This window comes from Zootoca vivipara, chromosome 4 (assembly GCF_965207765.1).
Source record: "Zootoca vivipara chromosome 4, rZooViv2.hap1.1, whole genome shotgun sequence".
Classification (NCBI taxonomy): Eukaryota; Metazoa; Chordata; class Lepidosauria; order Squamata; family Lacertidae; genus Zootoca; species Zootoca vivipara.
In genome coordinates this window covers 21,620,311-21,644,237 of record NC_142587.1, presented here as the reverse complement: position 1 = coordinate 21,644,237, position 23,927 = coordinate 21,620,311, and the positions used below count along the sequence as shown (strand labels likewise).

General features: G+C 42.9%; 2 protein-coding genes across 6 annotated transcripts in view; one reads left to right on the top strand and one right to left on the bottom strand.

Moving 5' to 3' along the window:
- Positions 1–7,701, bottom strand: part of ITGBL1 (integrin subunit beta like 1) — a 119,993-nt gene extending 112,292 nt beyond the window's left edge. For all 3 annotated transcript variants that reach the window (XM_088667556.1, XM_088667557.1, XM_035114702.3), the window contains exons 1-2: positions 7,467–7,701; positions 4,722–4,933 (exon numbers count right to left, since the gene is read on the bottom strand). In XM_088667556.1, coding sequence (XP_088523682.1) covers positions 4,722–4,933; positions 7,467–7,567 — 313 coding nt within the window. In that variant the 5' untranslated portion in view covers positions 7,568–7,701. The remainder of the gene's footprint in view (positions 1–4,721; positions 4,934–7,466) is intronic.
- Positions 7,702–14,711: 7,010 nt separating this feature from the next.
- Positions 14,712–23,927, top strand: part of NALCN (sodium leak channel, non-selective) — a 186,133-nt gene continuing 176,917 nt past the window's right edge. For 2 of the 3 annotated variants that reach the window (XM_088667554.1, XM_088667553.1), the window contains exon 1: positions 14,954–15,086. The gene's annotated coding sequence lies outside the window, so the exon portion shown is untranslated. Of the gene's footprint in view, positions 15,087–23,927 lie in introns of all 3 variants that reach the window. The other variant, XM_088667555.1, reaches the window with a different exon arrangement.

Genomic DNA, 23,927 nt, shown 5'->3' with positions numbered 1-23,927 from the left:
GTTTCCATGTACTGCAATAAGAATGAAAAATAAGATGGCAGTTTATCCTCAGTCAACATTAATATCATGCCCAAAGCAACTCTACCTGTAGCAGATTTCAAAACATGATAGAAGCAAGGACTAATATACAGTATGACTCAAAACTGATGTTAACTGTCTGTGTATATCACCATAATAATTCATAATCCCCCACCTGTATCAACCCTTTTTGTTTTTGTCTCACTGTAAGCATGAAGAATTTGTGACCCAGCAGCCTGAATGCAGCTCACACTATTGTTTTTGCAGTCCTCAAAGTCATAAAACAAAGCAGTTTATTGAGACATTGTTGGACCACAGATTGCAGCAGTCGTGTCTGCTGGACCACCAAGCATGTCTGGCGGTCTGAAGTTGGTGAGGCTGCCTAGTAAGAATAGCAGGTTTTATATAGGATAATCTTACCTACCACTATTCAGATATTGTATTTGGCATCTTAATGACGCCACCTCCATGTTAATTCTTATAAGGGTGAATTGATCCCTTTACGTTAGAGAATACTTGGCGCATGAAGCATTGCAGTTTGGGGAAAGCAGTTTAAAAGCAGTTGATCCAAATTATTCTTTTCTCACTGAACTCAGTAATTATTATGGTGGAAAAGTCAGTATCGTTAAAACTTTAGGGAAGTTAGGTTTCAGATAAAAATACTGATACTTTCAGCTTCAGCTTATATAGAAAGTAGAAGGCATTGCAGCACACCAAGCAAAACAGTGAACATCAGCCTGATATTTTGCACACATATACAAGCCTCAGCAATATCTTTATCTGCTCTTACTATCATCAAGCCTTAAATGAACGTGTGATGTCATCATATCCATTATGTGATCCCTGATTGGCTGGGGTCATTCAAGGTGAGATAACAGCAGTGTCAGCAACAAAAAAGTCAATTCAGTGGCAGCGGTTTCAAACATCCGCAAGGAAACATAGGCTTACACTTGGTTTCCATTGTGTTTAAAAAGGTAAAGGTAAAGGACCCCTGACAGTTAAGTCCAGTCACAGACGACTGGGGTTGCAGCACTCATCTCGCTTTACAGGCCAAGGGAGCTGGTGTTTATCCGCAGACAGTTTTTTCGGGTCATGTAGCCAGCATGACTAAGCCGCTTCTGGCACAACAGAACACCAAAACCAGAGCAGCACACGGAAATGCTGTTTACCTTCCCGCCGGAGCGGTACCTATTTATCTACTTGCACTTTTGGGTGTGCTTTCGAACTGCTAGGTTGGCAGGTTCTGGGACCGAACAACGGGAGCTCACCCCATTGCAAGGATTCAAACTGCCGACCTTCTGATTGGCAAGCCCAAGAGGCTCAATGGTTTAGACCACAGCGCCACCCGCGTCCTTCCATTGTGTTTAGCACCCATCAGAAGCAGCTTCCTTGAAAGCAGCACTCTTGCACCAAAAATCTTCTTTAAAGTGAAAATGCAGCACAAACCTAAGTCTGATGTGCATGACATTTGGGTTCCATGTATTCTATCCTAAGCAGCAGTGCTCTATGTAAGCATATTAAGCATTTCTGTATGATGTAGCAGGATAAAGGGGGCCAAGTACTATTTTCTCTTTTTAAAAAGCATTCACGTTATAGGGGTTTGTTTTCCTCGTGTTATTATTGGACTTATTATTCTTAACATCATTGCTGTTAAAATAAGTTGCTATTTCTTTTCCTATGAAATTTGCCAAGCACATTGCTGGAATGCATTTGTTACTAATGGCACTCTCTGTAACATTTGCGTTGACCTAATTGTGGTGTCTGGCCCGGAAAGTTGACACGTTACATGGAACCGGTACAAATATTCAGAGAGGATGTGATGTGAAAAAGCACCAGCGAACAGTCCCCCTAGTCCTTTGACAAATGAGAAGATTGCAATGTTCCCATGTTATTGAGCTATTTAGAAACTCTTAACCCTGACAACAGAATATGAGAAATTAAAACAGACGGCTGAAAATACTAACATTGTTATCATGCCTTACAACAGTTTCAATTCACCTCAAGTTTGAGGCTCTTGTGCAGCTCAGACCTATGCATGTTTGCTCATACTGTCCCCTGGATTCAATCAAATTTACTCCCTGGTAAGCAAGTGGAGAATTGCAGCCCAAGCAGACACCATGTGCCAGAATCTGGTGTCGGAACAGAAGCATTAATGCACAGTGGGCACTAAAGAAGATTTACACAGAGAGGGTGGAATTAAATCAAAGATTAGTCTGACTAGGGCCTGTTTCATGCAATGTATACATGGAATCAGTGTGTGGGTGTGCGGAGGGGGTGGTACCCACGGCATTCAGCATGGATGATGAAGTCCACACATATCATGTGGAGTGCACAAACCTCATGGCACTCAGTAGTTGGTTCTGCACCCAAAACTGCCATGGCCTTATCTACAGACTCCAAAAAAGGGAAATCAGTATTTAACAGTTCAGACCACAAGCCAGAAAGACCCTTGGCAACCAGACGAGGGTGTGAAATATGCTGACTGACTCCAGCTACAAAAGCTGAGGCTGCTGAAAAGGCCAGAGCCAATCTTGGCTGTGAGTCCTGGCAGGCCTTTCCCCACTATCCCTGGAGGGCAGGGTCCCTGACCGACTCCAGCTACAAAAGCTGAGGTGGTTGAGCAGACTCTTGGGCTGGGGTATTGCTGGTGGGGGAGGGTTGCTGCTGTTATTGATATTACTTTTTGGTATTTTAAAATTATATATCCTATGATTTATGATTTTCAGTTTGGTTGTGTTCTTTTGATGCTTTATTTATTGTTTATGATTGCTTTCATTATGTTTATAATTATGTGGTTTTTCATGTTGTAAGCAGTCTTGAGCATGATTTTGGCTATGAAAAGGCAGCATACAAATAAAACAATGTATATATGTTTGCTCGCTCTCTCAGATCCTCTCATTTGCACATCTTATGAAACCCATGTAACTAGCTAAGCTAGATTGACTTTTGGATTTCCAGTCTACGTGTGTGATTTTGTACCTTCCCTTTTCTTCTCCACTCCCCTTACCCCAAACAAGCATCTCCTTTATACTTGGGCATTTGGTTTCGTTGCCTTAAAAGGGAAGCTGTCACAAAAGACTGCACAGATGTATGAGCTACCCCTTTGTGTTCTAAGGATATTTCACAAGATTTTGTTACAATCTCTTTCTACCAATTTTGGGGGAAGAAAATCCAAAGCTCATCTCTTTGGTTCTTTTGCTAGAGCTAGGCTGAAGGGAGGTGTCCTTGTAATAAAGCTGAGAAATTCCTCAAGCTGTGGTATAGTCTATGTAGGGAGGGGAAACTTCCAGCTCACTGGCTATTTTTAGGCCTGCCAGGGTGTCCAATTTGGCCTGCAAACCTTATCCACTCACTGGTGATGTCAGGTTATGAACATGGACTCATTGCACTGTATCAAGCAGAAGGGTGGTTTTGATTGGCTGAGATGCACGAGAAAGTTGTCTGCAAGGAGCTGTCTTGCACACCCTGAACCTGCTCAGTTTCAAAAGGAAGGGGGGGGACATCCCTTTAGCAGTGCTTTGCTGCCTCCTACCAGCTTTGAAGTCCCAACTTTGGGACTTCAAAGTACCAACCCCCTAATGTCATTTGTGACATCAATTGATTGACAGGTGTGTGGCCCTGCCCACCTGTCAAATTGGCTTATGTGACAGATCCTTATAAGGATCTAGTTCATGAAGCTGAAAAGTTTCCCCACCCCTGGTATGGGGTGTATTTAGATGTGCTTCCTGACTAGGGGCAGCCTATGGTAATAACCCCTTATTTAAAAAAGGCACCTTCCAACAGGAAAAAATCTCCTTCATTATTGGGTCCCACATGCACTCCACCAATCTGCATGATCTTATGCTGCCAGCTTACAAAAAAGAGTGCCAATTCACCAGAAGTCTACCCTCTTCTCGTGCTTTTAAAGGTGCAGAAATCAGCTAGTGAAGTTTTTCTTCATGGCATATAAATAAACATCAGTCTCCAACAAAAAGCTATTCATTTTTTGCATTTATATTCCACGTCCCTCCAAGGAATTCAATGTTATCTACATGGTTCTCCAACCAGCCCTTAACCTCAGAACATCTTTCTCATCCAGTAAAATTCATGGTGAAGTCAGGATTTGAACATGAGTCTTACCAGTGCAAGTGTCTCACTCTAAACCAGCCTTCCCCAACTTGGTGCCTTTCATATTTTTGGTCTACAAATCCAATCAGCCTCAACCAGTATGGCCAATGGCCACAGATGATGGGAGTTGCAGTCAAAAACAAATGGGGAACACCAGGTTGGAGAAGGCTGCTCTAACCACTACACCATACTAATTCACCAGCTAGACATGGACTGAAGGAGTCTCACATGGTCTCTAGCTACTTAGAAACTCAGAAGAACCAGGACTCTTCTAATCAACCAGTCTTTATTACCTTAACCCTAAACATAGTGGGTCAACCAAAGTTCAATCATTGACTGTGCTAACCATGTAACCATGCTCCACCAAAGTCATTATTGCCGAGTGGCCACAACCAGTTCAGTTTTTCTGCCTTCACCCACCTACATGGAGAACCTTCAAGATTCCCAAAACTCTCTACTCATACAGGAACCCAATAGTAAAGGCTTCCAGTCCCATCATTTGCCAGCGCCCACCAACAGTCCAGATGGCCACAGAGAAGTCGTGACCACGTCTGAAGCATACTGTGAACCTTTGTGAGCTGCTGAGACTTGCTCACCTGCACAAGTTTCTCCATCGTAGGTTTCACACACCCACTCATGACATTCGCAGAGGGGCCCATAGTATTTGCCTGGCTCGGTCACTTGGCAGATGCAGACCCCACAGTCACACTGGCCTCTGCCACTGCAGAGTTTTCCACCAGGGATTCGACATCTGCGCTCTGACTCCGTCAGGGACAGTCGGCAAGGCGAGGTCCTTCCCCAACCACTCCTGCAGGGAATGAAGAAGACAACCAGTTGTAAAAGAGAGAGAGGGAGGGAGAGAGAATATCACACAAATGATGTAGAAACTTGTGCTGCTGGGTTGTGCTCATTCAGCAATCAGCCCACAGATTATTTTGGAACTAAACTTGGGGGAAACCAATTTATGGGTTTTAAGAAAAACATTTATTTTGGGTTCTAAATAATAATGAGACTAGGTGGCTAGATATTAAAATCTGTTAAACCACACACTAACATTGACTTGTGGCTCAAAAATTCACACCAGTATGGTAGATGTGCACTTTCTCTTGAAACAGAACCCAGTGCTATTTCAGCATTGCTTGCATTCAGGAACACCTTTGTTTCTGCATTTCGAATGAAGAAGAGAAACACTTTGCTAGATATAATTTATTTATTGCCATGTGCATGCTCAGGGCCGTCTCAAGCCGGTCGGGTGCCCTGGCGCCCTGGCGTGGAGATCGCTCCGGCGCCCCCGCCCTAGTGGGCGGGCGCAGCGCTCAGCGCCCTCCTGCTGGCCCGGCGCCCTGGCGCCCCGCGCCACCGAGACTTCTCCTAGAGCCGGGCCTGTGCATGCTGGCCTTGCTTTAAAGGGACTTGGGCAAGGTTACCCTTAATTTGACCATATAACATTCCTCTAAGGAAAGCATAAACTGAGACTGTCCCAAGATTACTCACAGCGAGTATCATAACCAAGTGGGGATTCAGCCACAATCTTATAGTTGCCAGGCAGGTTCACACACCCAAAGCCCTCCATGCAAAGGTAACACAGGGTACATGAAAGCTAGTGTGAATCAAGCTATTTGGGTGGGGAGTCGGCTGCTGTCTCTGTAATCCTGGAATACAGCAACAACAAGGAAATGGGTGCTTTGTTCATGCCCCTGTTCTTTCCTTCGGCATTTCTGTACAAAATTGCATGGAAGGGTTGGGCAGCACGAACTGTCCCTTGGGCAAATCACTCTCAGCCACACACAATCTCCACTTGAATCACTCTGCTTTCCTGTTCCAACCACAAATAGGAATAACAGTACCTTTCCTCTTGGGGGTGCTGTGAAGATGCAAACAAGAGTTGGAAAGGCTGGTACAGTACTTGCACTGACTCATAGGAATGTGGTCTATATAACTGAATACAGAAGTAAACCTGAGAACCCAGCAAATACTTTCCTGCAGGTAGCAAATACTTTCCTGCAGGTTGCCCAGCAAGGTGTCTTGTGTCATCTCTATTTTAGACAGTACATTAATGTTCTGGATGGGAAGATGGTTTATTTCCCCCCCAGAAAAAGGTACTTATTATTTTAATTAATCCGTTCCCTCCCCATCTTTGCCAACCTTCCCAATCAGAATGGCCCCAAATTATTGCTCCTGAGATTCTACCCAACGGGTGACATGATCCATATATATGCCCCATCAGAATGTTAGTATTTACTTTATTCATTTGAAAAAAATTAGCCACATTTCAGGCAGTTTACATAAAGGCATAAAACTATTTCAGTAATGTAACATGGTACACATTTCTTTCCTTGTTAGTTTCCTTTTAAACCTCCGGATATCAATTGCATAGAATGACCAACACCTTGCGACCAGCCTAATACCAAATCTTTACTTGTTCCATTTTAAAGCAATAGTTCAACAGTATTTTATTTACTCAAGAAGGAAAGAAGAGCATCCAAATGAGACTCCTGGATTATGATTTTGTAAAGAAGTATGGAGTTAAATCTTTTATTTATTATGGCAAAGCATAGAATCATAGAATTGTAGAGTTGGAAAGGACACCAAAGGTCATCTAGTCGAACCCCCTGCAATGCAGGAATCCTTTGCCCAAGGTAAGGCTCAAACCCACAACCCTGAGATTAAGAGTCTCATGCTCTACCAACTGAGCTATCTGGAATGAAGTTCAAAGAGGAATGCAGCAGGGCTCAAATACAAGCTGACAAGATGCAAATCCCAGGCAATGGAATTTGCAAGACTTTATACCCCTATTGCTATGCATCTTAATCTCAATTTATAGCCACTGTGGGAATTTATAGCCATTGTGCCTTTTCTCCTCCTTATTAGTTTTCCTAGGATACGGCCAAAATTAGTCCAGGATGCTAGACCTAGATTCCCGCAAAGCTGTTTTTACCAGGACCATGAATAGGGGTGAAACGGGCATGCTAAAAATTACCAACAGTTTGTCCAGCAAATATATGAAGCCAGTAAATCGCAGGAAGCTCTAATGTGTGCTCATCAGAGTAATGCTCAAAAGAGACAACACATTTTTGCCTAACCCATCTGATCTGGGATATCTTATGTATCATGCACTTCTGAAGTTCAAATGTGGATGTCAAAACGCAAATTACAGCTACAGCTCTGCTTCTGCACTCAGATATGCTGTTGATCCTTTGGTCAAATTTTACAAAGAGTCGAGCGGCAGGTTGGGGGGGGGAGCGAGAGAAATACCTCTTTAAGGCTTCTTTCTTGCAACTTGTTGCCTGGCCCCTAAAAGCTAATTGCTGGGGGGAAAACAACAGTTTAACAGAGCTTACCGCAGGGACAAGGAGAAACTTTGTGAAATAACAGGCAGCAGGACGAATAGTGAAGACATGAATAGAAACGACGCCAAGCTGTGAAGCCCCTGAGTATGCATGCTTAGATCCCAGGGAAGCAGTAAATGAAGAGTTCTCCTGCGGAGTCCGAAACACAGACAGACCCAGAAGGTTTGCAGAGTTCCGAGCTGGCCAGAACTGGCTCCTTCCTCCCGTGCTCCACCAAGTGCCTTTGATTAGCTGCCTGGAAGCTGGATTTGGGCAGCATTCTGGAAGGAAAGGCCAGTGCCAAACCCCAAAGTTTACAGTCTAGGCAGGGAAGTAATTAGAAACAGTTGTACGGCCAGATGGTTTATTTTGACATAATAAAGTATCCTGTTCACAGTTTTGAGCAAAAGGTCTTGTTCTCGAAAGAGAGGCACCCTAAGTATTTGAGGAAAAAAAGTAAGCTTGAGTGAGCTTTGATTAATTGAAGTTTTTGAGATAATCACGCCAAAAGTAACTGGGGAGAAATGTGTGTTTGTCAGGCTTGGCAGAAAACGCTCACATTATTTTCCAACTGTATCCAAGAGTGTAATGTTAGAGTTCAGGTGAATGCTTTAAATTCTTCAGGCTGACTAGAAAGAAGCAGGTCTGTTCCCTTCCCCCCTTCCTTATTAGTGTGCAAAAAACTACTGTATGTTATACGCAGAGCAAGAAAACCGTCAAGGTCATCAAACTGACAGCAACTCCACTGTCAAAACATTCATCCATCCACTCAAGGTAAGGGAGTTAGGTAGGTTTTTCACATTATGCAGCAACAAACCCACTTGACTGGGAACTGTAGGCAGTGATGTTTCTAGGTATGGTGTGCTGATTTGCAAACATGCGTTTGTTGCATTCATGTTTTACATTTTTTCCGAGGAAGGAGTTGAGTTGTAAAACAAAGCAAAACATATTTGAAGCAGAATGTGATCCAGATTGTGCATTTGCTGGTGTGGGAATGAATGTGAAACACTGAGGTCACTGTCAGATCAGGCAAGGCCAACAGCAAGTCAGAGCTGAGGAGCAAACTAGATCATATGCCAAATACAGGACTTGCCAAACTATCATTTCAGCAGGCAAGCCATGCTTTAGAGTTGCCTATCTGCTCTAATTAGCCATCCTCTCACTATTCATTTTCATTAGTTCAATTAAATTTCCACAGGGCAGCAGTCTCTCCAGGCAGAAAACATAGCTACAACTTTGGCCTGTCAAGTCAGATATCACACCGAAACCATCATTTATTGAAGAAGGTTTACAACAACACTATGGTTAACATAAACAATGGTTTGCAAACCTACTTCAAAGTTTTGTTTTTAACGTCTGATCACAAACTATGGTCTGCCAATTTAGACACCACACCAAAACATTATTAAATTTTCTCGTTAATCATACTTTGTAATGATATCTGAATAAAGCCTAGCTCAGTCTGGACTTTGCAGCCTCAGATGCCAGCATTAGATAATCAAAATCTATTAATGCGACACCAAAACTGCATTGCCTTTAAGTATTAAGCAGTCTTTTAAAAATGTACCAGTCATTAAACAACAGCTGTCCATTACTAATATTATATGGTGGGTGAGAAAAAACATTACAGATGTTAGTCTTGGATCTGTTCCTCAGAGAGATGTAACACTTTCAGTAAGTTTAAAAATAACTCTATATGCTGGATAGCAAACTTGGTAAACTCAGAGGGACAGCCTTTATAACCAGGATTATTATTGTTGTTTAAAAAATTCCTGATCACTACCAATGGCCATTTTAGAACTCTTGTTAATAAGAACATGAGAAGAGCTTGCTGGATCAGGCCAGTAGTTCAGCATCCTGTTCTTACAGTGGCCAACCAGATGCCTATGGAAAACTCACAAGCAGAATTCAAGCACTAGAGCACTCTCCCCTCTGGTGGTTTCCAGCAATTGGTACTGCAGGAAGAAGTACTTTACCTTTTCCTGAACATTTGGCTTCATTGCATGTCAACAAGCTTTGGTGTTATGAGAGAGTGAGGTAAGGGTTATTTACATGCCTCCCCAAACAGCAAAAACAAAGAGCGGTACATGCAAAATCATTTTCTTCCACACAATGGCTCCACCCTCATCATTCAGCCTGAAAACTGAGGTCCAGCTCCAAGGGCCTTCTGGCAGTTCCCTCATTGCAAGAAGTGAGGTTACAGGAAAAGGGCCTTCTCGGAAGTGGCACCTGCCCTGTGGAACGCCCTCCCATCAGATGTCAAGGAAATAAACAACTATCTGACGTTTAGAAGACATCTGAAGACAACCCTGTTTAAGGAAGATTTTAATGTTTGATGTTTTACTGTGTTTTTAATATTCTGTTGGGAGCCACCCAGAGTGGCTGGGGAAACTCAGCCAGATGGGTGGGGTATAAATAAAGAATGATAATAATAATTATTATTATATAAAAATTATTGCACTCATATCTTTGGGGAAGCACTGCAGCTCAGCAGTAGAGCACCTGCTATGCATGCAGGTCCAAGGTTCAATCTCTAGGATGTCCGGGTGGAACTGGGAAACATTCCTTGATTGAAACTCTGGAGAACCACTGCCAGTCAGAGGAGACAAGACTGATCTAGAATGGATCAATGTTCTGACTCAATATAAGACAGCTTCCTATGTTCCTATCTTATGAAGGGTTCAACTGGTATTCAGATTGTGGACAGACACAAGATAGGAGAGAATCATTGGGAATTGTCCCTTAGGATGCACTAACCCAACAAGCCTTTCAGAGCTAAGCAACTCATGTGATGAAAAAAATAAAGAGCTGAGCTAGCTTAGCCAAGCAGTTAACTTTGGAATAATCTCTGCAGATTCATCAATTGCCTAACGGCAGTTTGATAGCCCACAGGCGCTGTCTGGCTTTCTTAAAAAATAAATAAATAAAGAGCTGTGCATACTGAATTTAGCCCCAGAAGCAGTGAAGGATGCCCTAAACACTATGTTTTGTTTACAGCAATTTCACAGTTTCAGAAGGGCAAGGTTTCAGAAAGCCTTCCATTTTAATACATTTGAAGTTTTGTTACTGGGTCTCTTTGCATTACATGGTTTTTTTGATGATCTGAAAGAAACTTTACAGATCTAGGGCATGATCCAGTCAAAGTGAAACACTCTTCAATCCCATTGATGTAAAAAACTGATGCTTGCGCACTTTGATCCCAAAGCAAGACCAGATGCAAATGAATACATATCGTCACCTGCTTTGAATTGTAATGGTCACCGAGTTCCCAGTGTAAGGGGGCGATATATGTGTGTGTGTAAAGGTAAAGGTAAAGGGACCCCTGACCATTAGGTCCAGTCGTGACCGACTCCGGGGTTGCGTGCTCATCTCGCATTATTGGCCGTGGGAGCCAGCGTATAGCTTCCAGGTCATGTGGCCAGCATGACAAAGCTGCTTCTGGCAAACCAGAGCAGCACATGGAAACGCCGTTTACCTTCCCGCTGTAGCGGTTCCTATTTATCTACTTGCATTTTTGACGTGCTTTCGAACTGCTAGGTTGGCAGGAGCTGGGACGGAGCAAGGGGAGCTCACCCTGTCGCAGGGATTCGAACCGCCGACCTTCTGATCAGCAAGCCCTAGGCTCTGTGGTTTAACCCACAGCGCCACCTGCGTCCCTTATGTGTGTGTGTGTGTATATATATATATATATATATATATACACACACATACACACACACACACATATATATATATACAGCTCTTGTCAAGTGCAAGTGCAAATATACCTCTTTGCAATGATGAATTATATTAGCTGATGTAATATTGTGTAAATTAACACTTTTCATCACTATGACTATTCTTATTCCTCCCCCTCGAAGCCAGTGTCATTTCAGCTGTGGCCTTGAACAAACTCTCATTGACTGGTATAGAATTAAGATTTTGCTGTTGAGTTTCACTATCAAGCTGTCAGTTCTCATAAGGAGATGGTCTTGCCCACAGCATAATTCTGCCTAGTAGCAACATATTCCTAGGAATAAAATGTAATGGAGGAGGAGGATGAACTGCACTGCAAGATATATATATATATTTAAAAAAATGTATCTAGCTGCTCGTCAGTAAATATATTATTTCTGTCAATATTTTTCGAGGCATTAATGGGTTACTTAATGTCATGGTCTTCCTAAGACCTTCAAACTTCAGCATAATCGGTAAACTGGTTAGGAGCAAAGGAAAGACAACCCCTGCTGCATCAGGCAAAAGGTTAATCTTGTCCAACATCCTGTTCTCACTATGGCCAACCAAACACAACAACAACATTTATACCCCACTCATCTGACTGGGTTGCCCCAGCCACTCTGGGAGGCTTCCAACATATATAAAAACATAGCAAAGCTGCAAAGTGGCTATTCAGAGGCTTATTGCTTCCAACACTGGAGGTGGTACATAGACACCATGGCTAGCCTAGACACCATGGCTGCCTTTCATGGCTTTATCCTCCATGAATTTGTCTGCACCTCTCACCAAAGTGGTGTATACCCTTTTCCAAGAGTGGAGTTTCCCCAGCCCTTTGTTTTGTTTTGGTCGCCATTTTCTGAACGTTTTTGCAGCTCTGCAATGTCCTGGTGAGGTTACCATAACCGCTCAGAGTATTGCAGTAGTCCAAGTTCTGCTTGGACTACTGCAAAGCGCTCTACGTGGGGCTACTTTTGAAGGTGATTTGGAAGCAACAATTACAGTAATCCAGAATGAGGCAGCTAGACTGGTGACTGGGAGAGGCCGCTGAGACTACCATGGGGGTCCCACCATGGATTTGTATAACAGCATTGTTATAATGGGCACCTTACTTTAAATCTTTTTCCTAGTTATCCTTAACATTGATTTTGTCTTTCTCACAGTTGAGTCGACATCTTCATTGAGCTGCCCACCTTGACCCCAAGTTACAGCTCAATTTCAGACCCCATAAATGTATAAACACTGACAACTGGGAAACACCAGCCTGTGAGCGCTCCAATTGGAGAATAACCTCTACCAAAGGCGGCATGGACTTTGAAGAACCATGGACTCAGGATGAAAGGGAGAAACAAGCTAAGAAGGCGGCATGCTTGGCAAATCCTCACCATGATCAACTCCCACCTGGAAACCTTTTTCCCCACTGTGGAAGGACATGTGGATCCAGAATTTGCCTCCACAGTTACTTAGGGACACACAGTTAATAACATATTCATTGAAGACAATCTTATTCGGCTACAAGTGATCACCGAAGAACATGCATACTGTATGTGAAATTACCACACACACACATGTGCATAACTTCATATTTACCTACGCTGAATCATATTTCCCATTTTAGTGCCTATACATACAGTTTGTAGAACTAAAATGGAATAAGCTTAATTCAGTTTAGGCAAGAATCCGTGTCTGCTTTGTGTCCTTTTAAATGACTATTACTGAGAATATTTAGGTCTGCATGTCATTTGCTTTCCTGGCATGAATACTGCTGTTTGTAGGTGTACAAAAGATTCTTTCTTCAACTAAAATATTGAAGCAACAGAAGCCCTACATACCATGTGTCTGCACCCTGTATGCTGTCAGGGTGTCTTTGTGGAAATTGTCTGTTTTGCTATGTGAACATGCCATGTGTACCTATGTGAAGAAAAACACGCCATAATGATCCCCTGTGAAGAAGAACTAATTTGCTGTGTGCAAACATGCTTTCAGAACTCATTGCAAGGATTGCCATTGTACATTTTCACCATCTAAATCAGGTTCTGTTGAACACAATGAACTTTTTTTAAACATATCCACTACACCAATGACTTGTATAGGGTATGGTTGTTCTGTGGTTTATGCAACTGTAGACACTAAGAATGCTCTATGACCACAGTGAAAGGCCAGCTTCAGAATCAATGAAACCCAAGTTAGTGGGTTAGTGAAATGCCATGCATGAAATGACCTTTATGTACCGTACCTTTTGCAGGCGAGAACATGGACACACGTATTCTAATTCTTCCCTCCACCACACAATATTAAACCTCACTGAAGGCTCGACTCCACTTTCTACAAACTACAGTTGTTTATAATATTGGGGGCATTTTAGTTTAGAGAGGGTGAGGAGGCAAGTAAGGGGAGGCTACATAAAATTATGCACAGTGACAAATGGAGAGGTTCCCCCTCCTACTTTCTCATAATATGGGAAACTCAGGGTTGTGGGTTTGGTTTGAGGCCCATGTTGGGCAAAAGGTTCCTGCATTTCAGGGGGCTGCAGTAGGTGACTGCAGTGGTCCCATCCAACTCTACAATTTTGTGATTCTAAGAACCTCCATCTTCCTGCACCCTGACATCTGCCTTCCCCCTTACAATTAGCCTAGTGTGCTGACCAGGGGGATGGGGGAACCAAACTGGAATGGGTTGGCTCTGCCTGCACCCCCTTTCGGCCTCCAGGCTTTCCACCCGACCACTTCCACCGGGCACCAGCCACACGTTGGGCCACCAAGAGAGGGCAATAGAGCATGAGACTTCAGAGTCGTGGGAATGGGCATAACCGGGGGGGGGGTAGGAGGGCAGCTGTCCTCCTCAATCAAGTAAATCAATAAAAACTGTAGAAATAATCAAAATATTTTTAATTGAAATGCTCGCTAAGGTCACTTGGATGGTGGTGTGGTGCATTCTAGCGACACAACTGGCAACCCGATGGAGGCAGGCATGGCTTCTGCAAACTGACCCATTGCTTGCAGGTAGCTTGGTGCTGGACGTAGGAGCCAACTCCTAGGGGCTGTGTCGTCATGTCCCCCCCCCCAAGTTGATGGGCATTGCCATTCAAATGGTGTGTGTGTCCCAAATCATGTGATTGATTATGCAGGGTGAGGCTTACCTGGGACGGACCCCCCCCCCCAAATATTTTATTCAAGTTGGCACTGCTGGTTCTGCAACAGGACAGGTGGGTGCCCTGCCACCCCCAACACCCATGGTCGTGGGTTCGAGTCCCGCACTGGGTTGGGCTAAGTGACCCTCGTGGTCCTTTCCAACTCTACAATTCCTCCTGCTCGCGTGGTGCTGCACCTTCTTTCTCTGGTGGAGAGGAGGATCTGGGGCCACTGGGCGCCATCCCCACTCTCTGCGCCATCCGGGGGGGGGCGCGCGCACGTGACGCAGCGAGGAGGAGGAGGATTGGGGCCAATGGGGGGGGGAAGGCGAAGGAAATTCGGGACACCCACCCCCCGAAAGGCATGCCACCGATGCCTCCCAGCCCACCTGGCGCCGGCCCTCTCACCGCCTGTAGCGGGAGGCGCCGTGCGCGCGTGTCCTTCTCTCCGGCTCGATGTGCGCCGGTGGATGCTCGCGGGAAACAGCTGTTGCTGGGCGACTGCAAGGCTGCAGCGCCAGCGAGCAAGAAGGAACCTGCTCGCACCGTTTCGCCCTGATCTCCTCGCTGCCGGGCGCCGCCGCCGCCGCTTGTTCTTCCTCCTCCTCCTCCTCCCCACCACCCCCGACCCCTCCCGGGTCACGCCCTCTCTGCGCACCGGCGACGCGGGGCGGAGGACAACTCCAAACCCGCCACCCAAACCCCCGAGAACCATCACCAAAATCAGCTCGGGGGGAGGGTGGCCAGAGCACCCCGCTCCAATCACGCCATGAAGGGAGAGGCAGGCGGTAGGTTCCCAGCGGCGGTCGGGTTGCTTCTCTGTTTGGTATGATGCTGCTGCTTCTCCTCCTCCACCACCCTCCCCCTTTTATCAATAATACTACCGATAATAATTATACCGTGTAGCGGCGGCGGCGGCGGCTCCTTTCCTCCTGACGGGCTTTGCAGTTCTTGGCGGGTGCGGGGAAAGCAGGAGAAGGCTTTGTAGGGAGAGAGGAGAGGCTGGCGCAGCTGCACCGGAGGAGAAGGAGGAGGCCTCTTGGGCTTGTTTTCGGTCAGGGCTTCACCTGGGCGCTGGAAGGAGGCAGCTGCTGCTCTCCACCTTCCGGTGAGGAGGGGATGGCTGGGAAGGTGAGGAAGATGCCTTTTTCGCCCTAAGAGGAAAAGCAGCCGAGAACTGTCTGGAAACCTTTGCCCTTAAAAGGGGGGTGGGAGGAAAGGTTGCAAAGCCACATTGGCAGCATAGGAAAGGGTGGGGGGGGAGAAAGAGCCCACAAGCCCCTTTTTTTTTGCACAGGTGCCCTCCTCCCAAAAGATAGGCCTGGTCTGTTTCTGTAGGGCCTTCTTGCCTCTCCAACAGAATCCCAGGCCGGGCGTCCTCTAATATGGCCTTCTCCCTTTGGCATCATTGGTGATGTCAGCCAAAGGTGGAAGCAGATGACCGCTCTGGGGGGCAAGCATGTAAAACTACAAACTGTTGTTGGGCCCGTGGTCTCCTTCCCAGGAGGTGATGAAGGTAGCCCCCCCCCCCATACATGATATGAGGCACTCAACACATTGGGTCTCAGCACCCAGCCCAATTATGTGACCAATTTCTTTTCTTTTTTTAAGTAGGTGTGCACAAGTATATAAGCTTTTGAGGGAAAATAAAACTGTAAAAAATAAAATGAAAGTTAGGTTTTCTAAATATCGGGAGGTGGGGTTAGTTAAACTAACGCAGGTAAACAGGTTAAATACTGAGGCTGTAGCATAAGTAGAAGGTTAAAGGCTGATAAGCCAAGGTAATACCTGAATAGGCTGTCCCCCATTAAAATAAAATAAAAAGTTCTGTAGGTTATATCCCCAGATCCCACCCTTCTCAGGGAGCCCCAGAAGAGAGAGAGAGCCATAAGGGCCTAAAGCTCTTGAATGAAGTATCCCCAGTAGCCGTTCTCCACCCCCAATTAAAAATTCCAGACTTCCTCAAGTTAAGCATGAGGAGAACCTGTGCCCCAAGAGTGTTTTCATGCAAGGCTAAAATACCTGTGAGCTTCTTCCCTATTATTTTTACACAAAGTTCAATATTAACACCGGGGGTGTGTGTGTGTCAGAAAAACCCAGTTCCAAATGTATATTCCAGTCAATGTGTGGTGTGTTTGCATTTCAGACATAGTGTTAAGCCTTCTGTTTAAAAAACACCCTGTTGTCCAACTTCAAATTAATATTCATTTTATACCAGTTTTGGTGTCAGAGCTTTCTCAAAAAAACCCAAACCCTGGAAATTTATGGTTTGGGGAGAATGCTGAGAGCAGAGATTCCTAGACCTTCCCACAGAACCGAAGTCCCCACGGTCCCCTAGAGAAAGGGAATGGCTTTTACACCTAGGGTTCCCCTAGCCTTGTCTGACACTCACGTAGGCCTTGTTCACATGCATATTCATCACTATGTTTTGCGTCAGCAGCAACTAGGCTTATGAGGGATTGTTGATGGAATTGGGTATTTTTAGCTTGGTACTGTAAAGAAGAGATTTGATAGCTATCTTCAAATATCTAAAGGGCTGACACATGGAGGATGGAGCAAGCTTGCTTCCTCCTGCTCCTGAGGCTAGGATCTTAACCAATGGATTCAAGTTAAAAGAATATCAGGAATAATTTTCTGACAGTAAAGAGCTGTTTGACAGTGGAACAGACTCCCACGAGAGGTGGTGAACTCTCTCCTCCTTTGGAGTCTCTTAAGCAGAAGTTTGATGGCTATCTGCCATGGATGCTTTATTTGAGATTCCTGCATTGCAGGGGGTTGGACTAGATTACCCTTGAGGTCCCTTCTGACTCTACAATGATATGATTCTATGATTCTAATCACTACACTGCAGTTAGCTTTACTGTGTTCTCTGTGTGGAGATTTGTCCGAAGTGTTTACATATGCTCCCATGGTCTGTCGTTTCACAATACTGCTTAGTCCTGCTATACTATTTTTAGTGTTCATTGACTGAGTGGAGTGCATTTCAGCAGGGTTTCTAAATTATAACACATGGGTTTGTTTGTTTGTTTTTTAAAAATCACAATACCATTATTATTATTATTATTATTATTATTATTATTATTATTATTATTATATGCCACAATCTGACTGGCTTGCCCCAGCCACTCTGGGTGGCTTCCAGCAAAATATAAAAACACGGTAAAGCTTTAAACATTAAAAACTTCATTATACAGGACTGCCTCTTCCCTTTGCACTTGAACCTTTATATGCTACATTCAAGATATGCAAAGTCAGAAAACCAAGCCATGTAACTGTGTATGTGCTTATTTCAGGTTTTCTGGTAGAGAGAATTGAGTTAGGTTGCCATATGGTCCTCTACTCCTCAGCAGTATTCTCGCTGGGTTAAAATGAGATTTGCACAAGGACCCAAAGGCAGCACATGCCCTTTTGGTATAATTAGCTTTTATTTGCTCATTACCTTATTGCTATCTTCAGAATTGTTCAGTTATAAAATATTCTTATTCAAAAAACAGCAACCGTGGTTGCTGATTAGGGGTAGTTTCGAACATGTATCTTCCTATCAATTTTATTTCCCCTTCCTTCCTTTCTCTTCTGCCCCCCACTCTCCAGTTTGTTTTTTAAGCTTCCATGGGAACTGACTGCCAGCAGCAAATTGTCACATCCTTTCCTGCAGAGTCAAAAGTTGCAAAGCACAATTTTCACATGACGCAGAAACAATCTTAATGGGATCTTGGTAGAAGAAGAATAGAGTTAGAAGGGTCCCTGAGGATCATCTAGTCCAACCCCCTGCAATGCAGGAATGTGCAGCTGTCCCATACAAGGACCGACCCTACAACCTTGGCATTATCAGCACCAGCTGAGCTATCCATGCAGAAATTCTTGCTGAAGCCGCTAGATCTCGTTTGTGAAAACCGAGTGGTGGGGTGGGGAGTTGAATTGGGAGTTTCCTCGTCCATACCCTTCAACATTTCTCTGATGAAAAAGGGATGCCCTAATAAAAAGCGGGACATTCTGGGATGAAATGAGAAACCGGGACGGCTTCTGTAAATCTGGGACTATCCGTGGAAAATAGGGACACTTGGAAGGTCTGCTTGTCTAAACCAGGGATTTAGCTCAGAGAGCAATGTGGAACCCTTTCAGGCACATCATGTCTTTGGGTTCATGTGAACATGCTGCTCTACCCTTTGCCCAGGTATTGTGTTTTATCATTCCTCCTCTCTCAAGTTTTCAGTTCTTCAGCAGATGCTTAGGCTCAATTGGCTGCTGAGCATGCTCAGGGTTCCCCTCTTCCTGAGGGTTCTTTTGTGCTTCTGCAAAGCCTGGCGTTCCCCCCAAGCCTGTTGATAAGGACTGGCACTCAGAGAACCAAAGCTGCAATCCTAACCCTACTTACTTCGAAGTAAGCTCCACTGAATTCAGTAGGACTGAAGACATGGTGAGAATGGCAGTGTTGCCTGTTTGCACACACAATGACAGGGCCTATAATTAAGGTATATCTTTGGTGGCCAGAAAAGAAATAAAAAAAGAGGCAGCTTTATCTGGAAGGAGAAAGAAACAGTATGGCTGATAATGATATGAAGAAAAGGGGGTGGCTCTTCCGCTTGAGCGGATGGAGCTAATATTTTTTGAAAGGAATGCTGGGTGACATAGTTATTTGTGTTAGAACTAGTCATTGCCTTGGCCTTCTTCAGAATGTGTCCTTCCTCTCAATGCACTGACTTATATTGCTGTGATTTAAATTCCCAATGCATTTCTCCCCCTTCAAAAGCTTTTGAAAATCTTCATAGAATTTTTTTAATGGGGGTGGGGGGCGGTCAGGTATTTTTCTTTGTTGTCGTCTTCTTTTGCTTCTAAAAATAAGCTGAAAGAGTGATATTCTGATTTGCACATTAACAAAAATGAGACTGCATTCCTATACATATTAAGCAATGGCAATGTGCCCAAATTAATGTTTATTTCTGATTCTTTCTGTGCAGAGAAAATGCCTCTGCTGACAGAGAACGCAAATTGGCATGGCCTCTTTATAGGCCCCCCCTTTTTTTAAAAAAAAAAAGTATGCATGATCTAGCTTTATGCATTCTTGATACAGAAGTTGATTCTGGAAAAAAGCGGACCCAAAATGGCATGTTGCAAAGTAGCTCACACATACATTTTCTATTTACCTTTCATAGATAGTCTCTACATTTCAAATAATCACTGCAACATTATACTATCAGTCCTAACATGAATGTGGACAGTTCCAGACAACTTTTACGAATGTTAGGAAATGTAGGGAAATCTGGGGCTGTTGACCACCTAAATGTGATTTGTAGCATTTATTTGTTATGCCCCAAAATAAGGAAGTGACTGTTAAGAGTATTTATATGCCGTTCTTCAAAACACATTCCGTAGCAGCATGCAATAAGATATTAAATGCAATAATACAAAAACACAAATCTATATAAAAAACAATACAGCAACAAATAAAAGAACAGCACCTATGTTTTTGTGGTGCTCACAGAACTCCTCAGATATACTGTATTAATAAGCCACATTTAAGTTTCACAAATTAAGTATAGAAGATTGCATCCAACTGAGTCTTAGACTGATGGAAACTAATTGACTTGGGATAGTTCGTTGTTATTATTTATTAGATTTATACCTCAAATCTTCCTCAAAAGGAGCTCAGAGTAGCTGAGTTAGTCACGACTAAGTTGAGATTGTCATGAGTAATTTAAGTCTTGATTTCAACCTGAGGTTGTAGTTTTGCCCTTTCCATTCTAATCACAAGCTGTGGGCAGCAAGTAGCAGAAATGTGAGGTTCCAGGGAGAGGCTCTGCCGTCCCAGGATTTATTGAATCACAAGTTGACCCTGCTGCTGTCACGCAATTACATTGGGCCCGATTGGGGCCTGCCCCCTCACCTTCTGCCCCAGCTGACACACTCGCAGTGGTTTGGATGTGCTCCTGTTGTTCCATTAAGCCCCACTGGCCAGAAGCTGTGGTTAGGATTTCACCCATATAGGTGAACAACTATTTCCTCTCACTGTGTGCAAGTATTCGGTATGCATTGGATTTCTACATAATACAGTGGTAAAGGTAAAGGGACCCCTGACCATTAGGTCCAGTCGTGACCGACTGGGGTTGCGCGTCCAGGTCATTTGGCCAGCATGACAAAGCCACTTCTGGCAAACCAGAGCAGCACATGGAAACGCCGTTTACCTTCCTGCTGTAGCGGTTCCTATTTATCTACTTGCATTTTGACGTGCTTTCGAACTGCTAGGTTGGCAGGAGCTGGGACCAAGCAACGGGAGCTCACCCCGTCACAGGGATTCGAACCGCCAACCTTCTGATCAGCAAGCCCTAGGCTCAGTGGTTTAACCACAGCGCCACCTGGGTCCCTCGGTTTAAATACACAATTGGTTCCGGAAGTCTGTACTTAACCTGAAGCTTACTTAACCTGAAGCGAACTTTCCCATTGAAAGTAATGGAAAGTGGATTAATCCTTTCCAGACGGGTCCGCGGAGTACTTAAACTGAAAGTACTCAAACCAAGGCGTACTTAAACCGAGGTATGACTGTAGCCTGATCGCTTGCCAGTGTATCTATTCAGCACTCCTTTCCTGGTTGAGAACCAGAATCTCACAGCTTTGCCAGTTTCCTTAATTTTTAAAGAAAACATGTTGGGAGTGTTATGTTTTATGGTGATACTAAAGAGCAAACGTAATCTGCCAGAATGTGAAAAAAGTATCTTTCTGCAGTGTTGCAGAAAAAAGTATCTTGACCTTCAAATTAATATGTAAACCAAGTATATCTATCTTTCCTCTTACGAAATGCTTGGCAGGGTGTCTGAGTGCATATAGAAAACGTGGGTAAGCATTTGACTGATTATGTCTCAGGGGTGTGCAAAAGGAAAAATGAATGTAGGAGAATAGAATACAGTAATGGGCAAAAATCTAAAATTAGCACCTTTGATTTGTTAGGTTTGTCTCTTAAAAACAGAACAAAAAAACCCTCTTATATTGTGGTTTTGCTTCAGTAAACATATGAGAAAAAAGTATTCAACCATGTTGAAAAAATGGTCCCTGCTAAGTTAATAAAGGACTTCACATTATATTAATAAATCCATGACTGTGTGCTGACCTGCTATGGTGGTTGTTTTGTTTTAAAAAAGATATAGACAGCATTCATTCTAAATGTAAGCTACAGATGGAGAATTGACTTTAACTAGATTGGGTTATCTCCCCCAGAAACTAGAAATGTAGGGTTTTTCTTTTTAATTGCCCTTTGTAAAAAAAAAAAACTTATTTATTGATTTTTCACACACAAAAATCTATAGATTTTTTATACTGTATATATATAAATTTATTTAAATTTTCAGATTTACAAACAATCATCAAGCAAACAAATAAAACAATTTCCAAAAGTTCCCTTGGACTTCTCTCCTCCCCTTTTGTGGTTCTTATGTTAACTTCTTCTCCTGCATCTTCTCTGTTAGTCCAATTCTATTAAATCTCTGATAAAACCATAGTCCAGCTTTTAACTACAAGCCTCATTCCAATCCTACTAATAATTTTAATTGTTTCCAATGGTGTTGTTTTTTTAAAAGGTAAATTGTATATTTTCCCCATTCCACATTGAAATTTTGGCTTTCCTTTTTTTTAATAATAATAATAATATTTTATTAATTTTCCAGAAAAAAGGATTAACAAAACACTAAACACAGTAAGGAAAAAACAAGATAAAAAAGAAAAACACAAATACAAAAAGCAGACAAAAAACAAGAACATATAAAACATTATGTCTTATCTCCTCACATTGTATATTTGGGACCTCCTCTGGTTCCCTTTCCTGTGATTCTTATGCACGTTCCTAATTAGCAAATTCTATATCAAAATCTTAACCTTATAAAACTCCTTCTTTCCCTCTTAATAACATCTTCACATATTCCACAGTTTTATTTACAGCTTAATTTCTAATCTAAAATATTACTTTAGCATATTTTTTAAAATACAATTTAAAATCTTTCCATTCTTCTTCCATCGCTTCTTCTCCCTGGTTGCGGATTCGTCCGGTCATCTCAGCCAGTTCCATAAATTCCATCATCTTCATCTGCCACTCGTCAATCGTTGGTAACGTTTGTAGCTTCCAGTACTTAGCTATCAAGAGTCTCGCTGCAGTGGTGGCATACATAAAAAAAGATACATTCTTCTTGGGGATCTCCTTTCCTACAATGCCCACTAGGAATGCTTCTGGTTTCTTAACAAATGTGTATTTCAACACTTTCTTAAGTTCATTGTAAATCTTATTCCAGAAGTCATTCACCAGTGGACACGTCCACCACATATGGTAGAAAGAGCCTACTTCTTTGTTACATTTCCAACATTTATTATCATGATTATGGTAAATCTTTGCTAATTTAACTGGTGTAAGGTACCATCTATACATCATTTTCATTAAATTCTCTCTTAATGAATTACACGCCGTAAACTTAATAGTCTCTTTCCATAATTTTTCCCAGTCTTCCATCATTATATTATGTCCCACATCTTTTGCCCACAAAATCATAGCATTTTTTGTTTGTTCATCTTTCGTATGCCACTCTAACAGTTTGTACATTCTGGAAAGTATTTTCGTCTTGGGTTCTAACAATTCTGTTTCCACTTTTGACTTTTCTGTTTGAAAACCAACTAATCTGTCCATTTTAAACACTTCATTTACCTGGTGGTATTGGAGCCAATCAGCTAATTTACCTTTCAAGTCCTCATAAGTTTTTAACTTAAGTTGGTCTCCATCTTCAATCAACAAATCTCTATATTTCAGCAAACCGGTCTCCATATTTAACCTTTTTCGAGCCTTGGCCTCTAAGGGCGAAATCCATTTAGGTGTTTTCCTTTCTAATAAATCTTTATACCTGGACCAAACCTTATACAATGATTTTCTAATTATATGAGTTTTAAAGCCTCTGTGGGCCGAAATTTTGGCTTTCCTGATTCCTTATTCTTCTGGTCAGTTTTGCCATTTCATAGTCCATCAGTTTAATCCAGGCATAGGCAAACTCGGACCTCCAGATGTTTTGGGACTACAACTCCCATCATCCCTGACCATTGGTCCTGTTAGCTAGGGATGATGGGAGTTGTAGTCCCAAAACATCTGGAGGGCCGAGTTTGGCTATTTCCATTCTTCTCTGGTAGGGACTGTGCCTTCTTTCCATCTCTGGGCTAGTAGTGTCCGGGCAACAGTAGTCGCATACATGAAAAGTCTTGTCACTTGGAATTTCGGCACCTACAATTCCTAAAAGAAAAGCTTCTGGTTGTTGTTGTTGTTGTTTTACAAAAGGTTATTTTAAATATTTTTTTTTCAATTCAAATTTTAACATAAATTGTAAGTTATTTTATCTATTGAATTCCCACCCTCCCTTTCCATATATATCTCTTCGAATGCTGCATATTTCACATAAACTATTCAATACATCCAGTACATATACTATTCAATGCATTTTTATACTATTCAATGTATTTTAAGTTGTTTATCTTAATAATTAACACTGTTGGTCACATTTGTAAGTGGTCTGGGTCTTTTGATTATATCAAGAACCCGTTTGAACTTTTCAGCAATTGAGATGTACCAAGCAATTCCTAATTTCTTGGAGGCTAGATTGAGGAAGCAG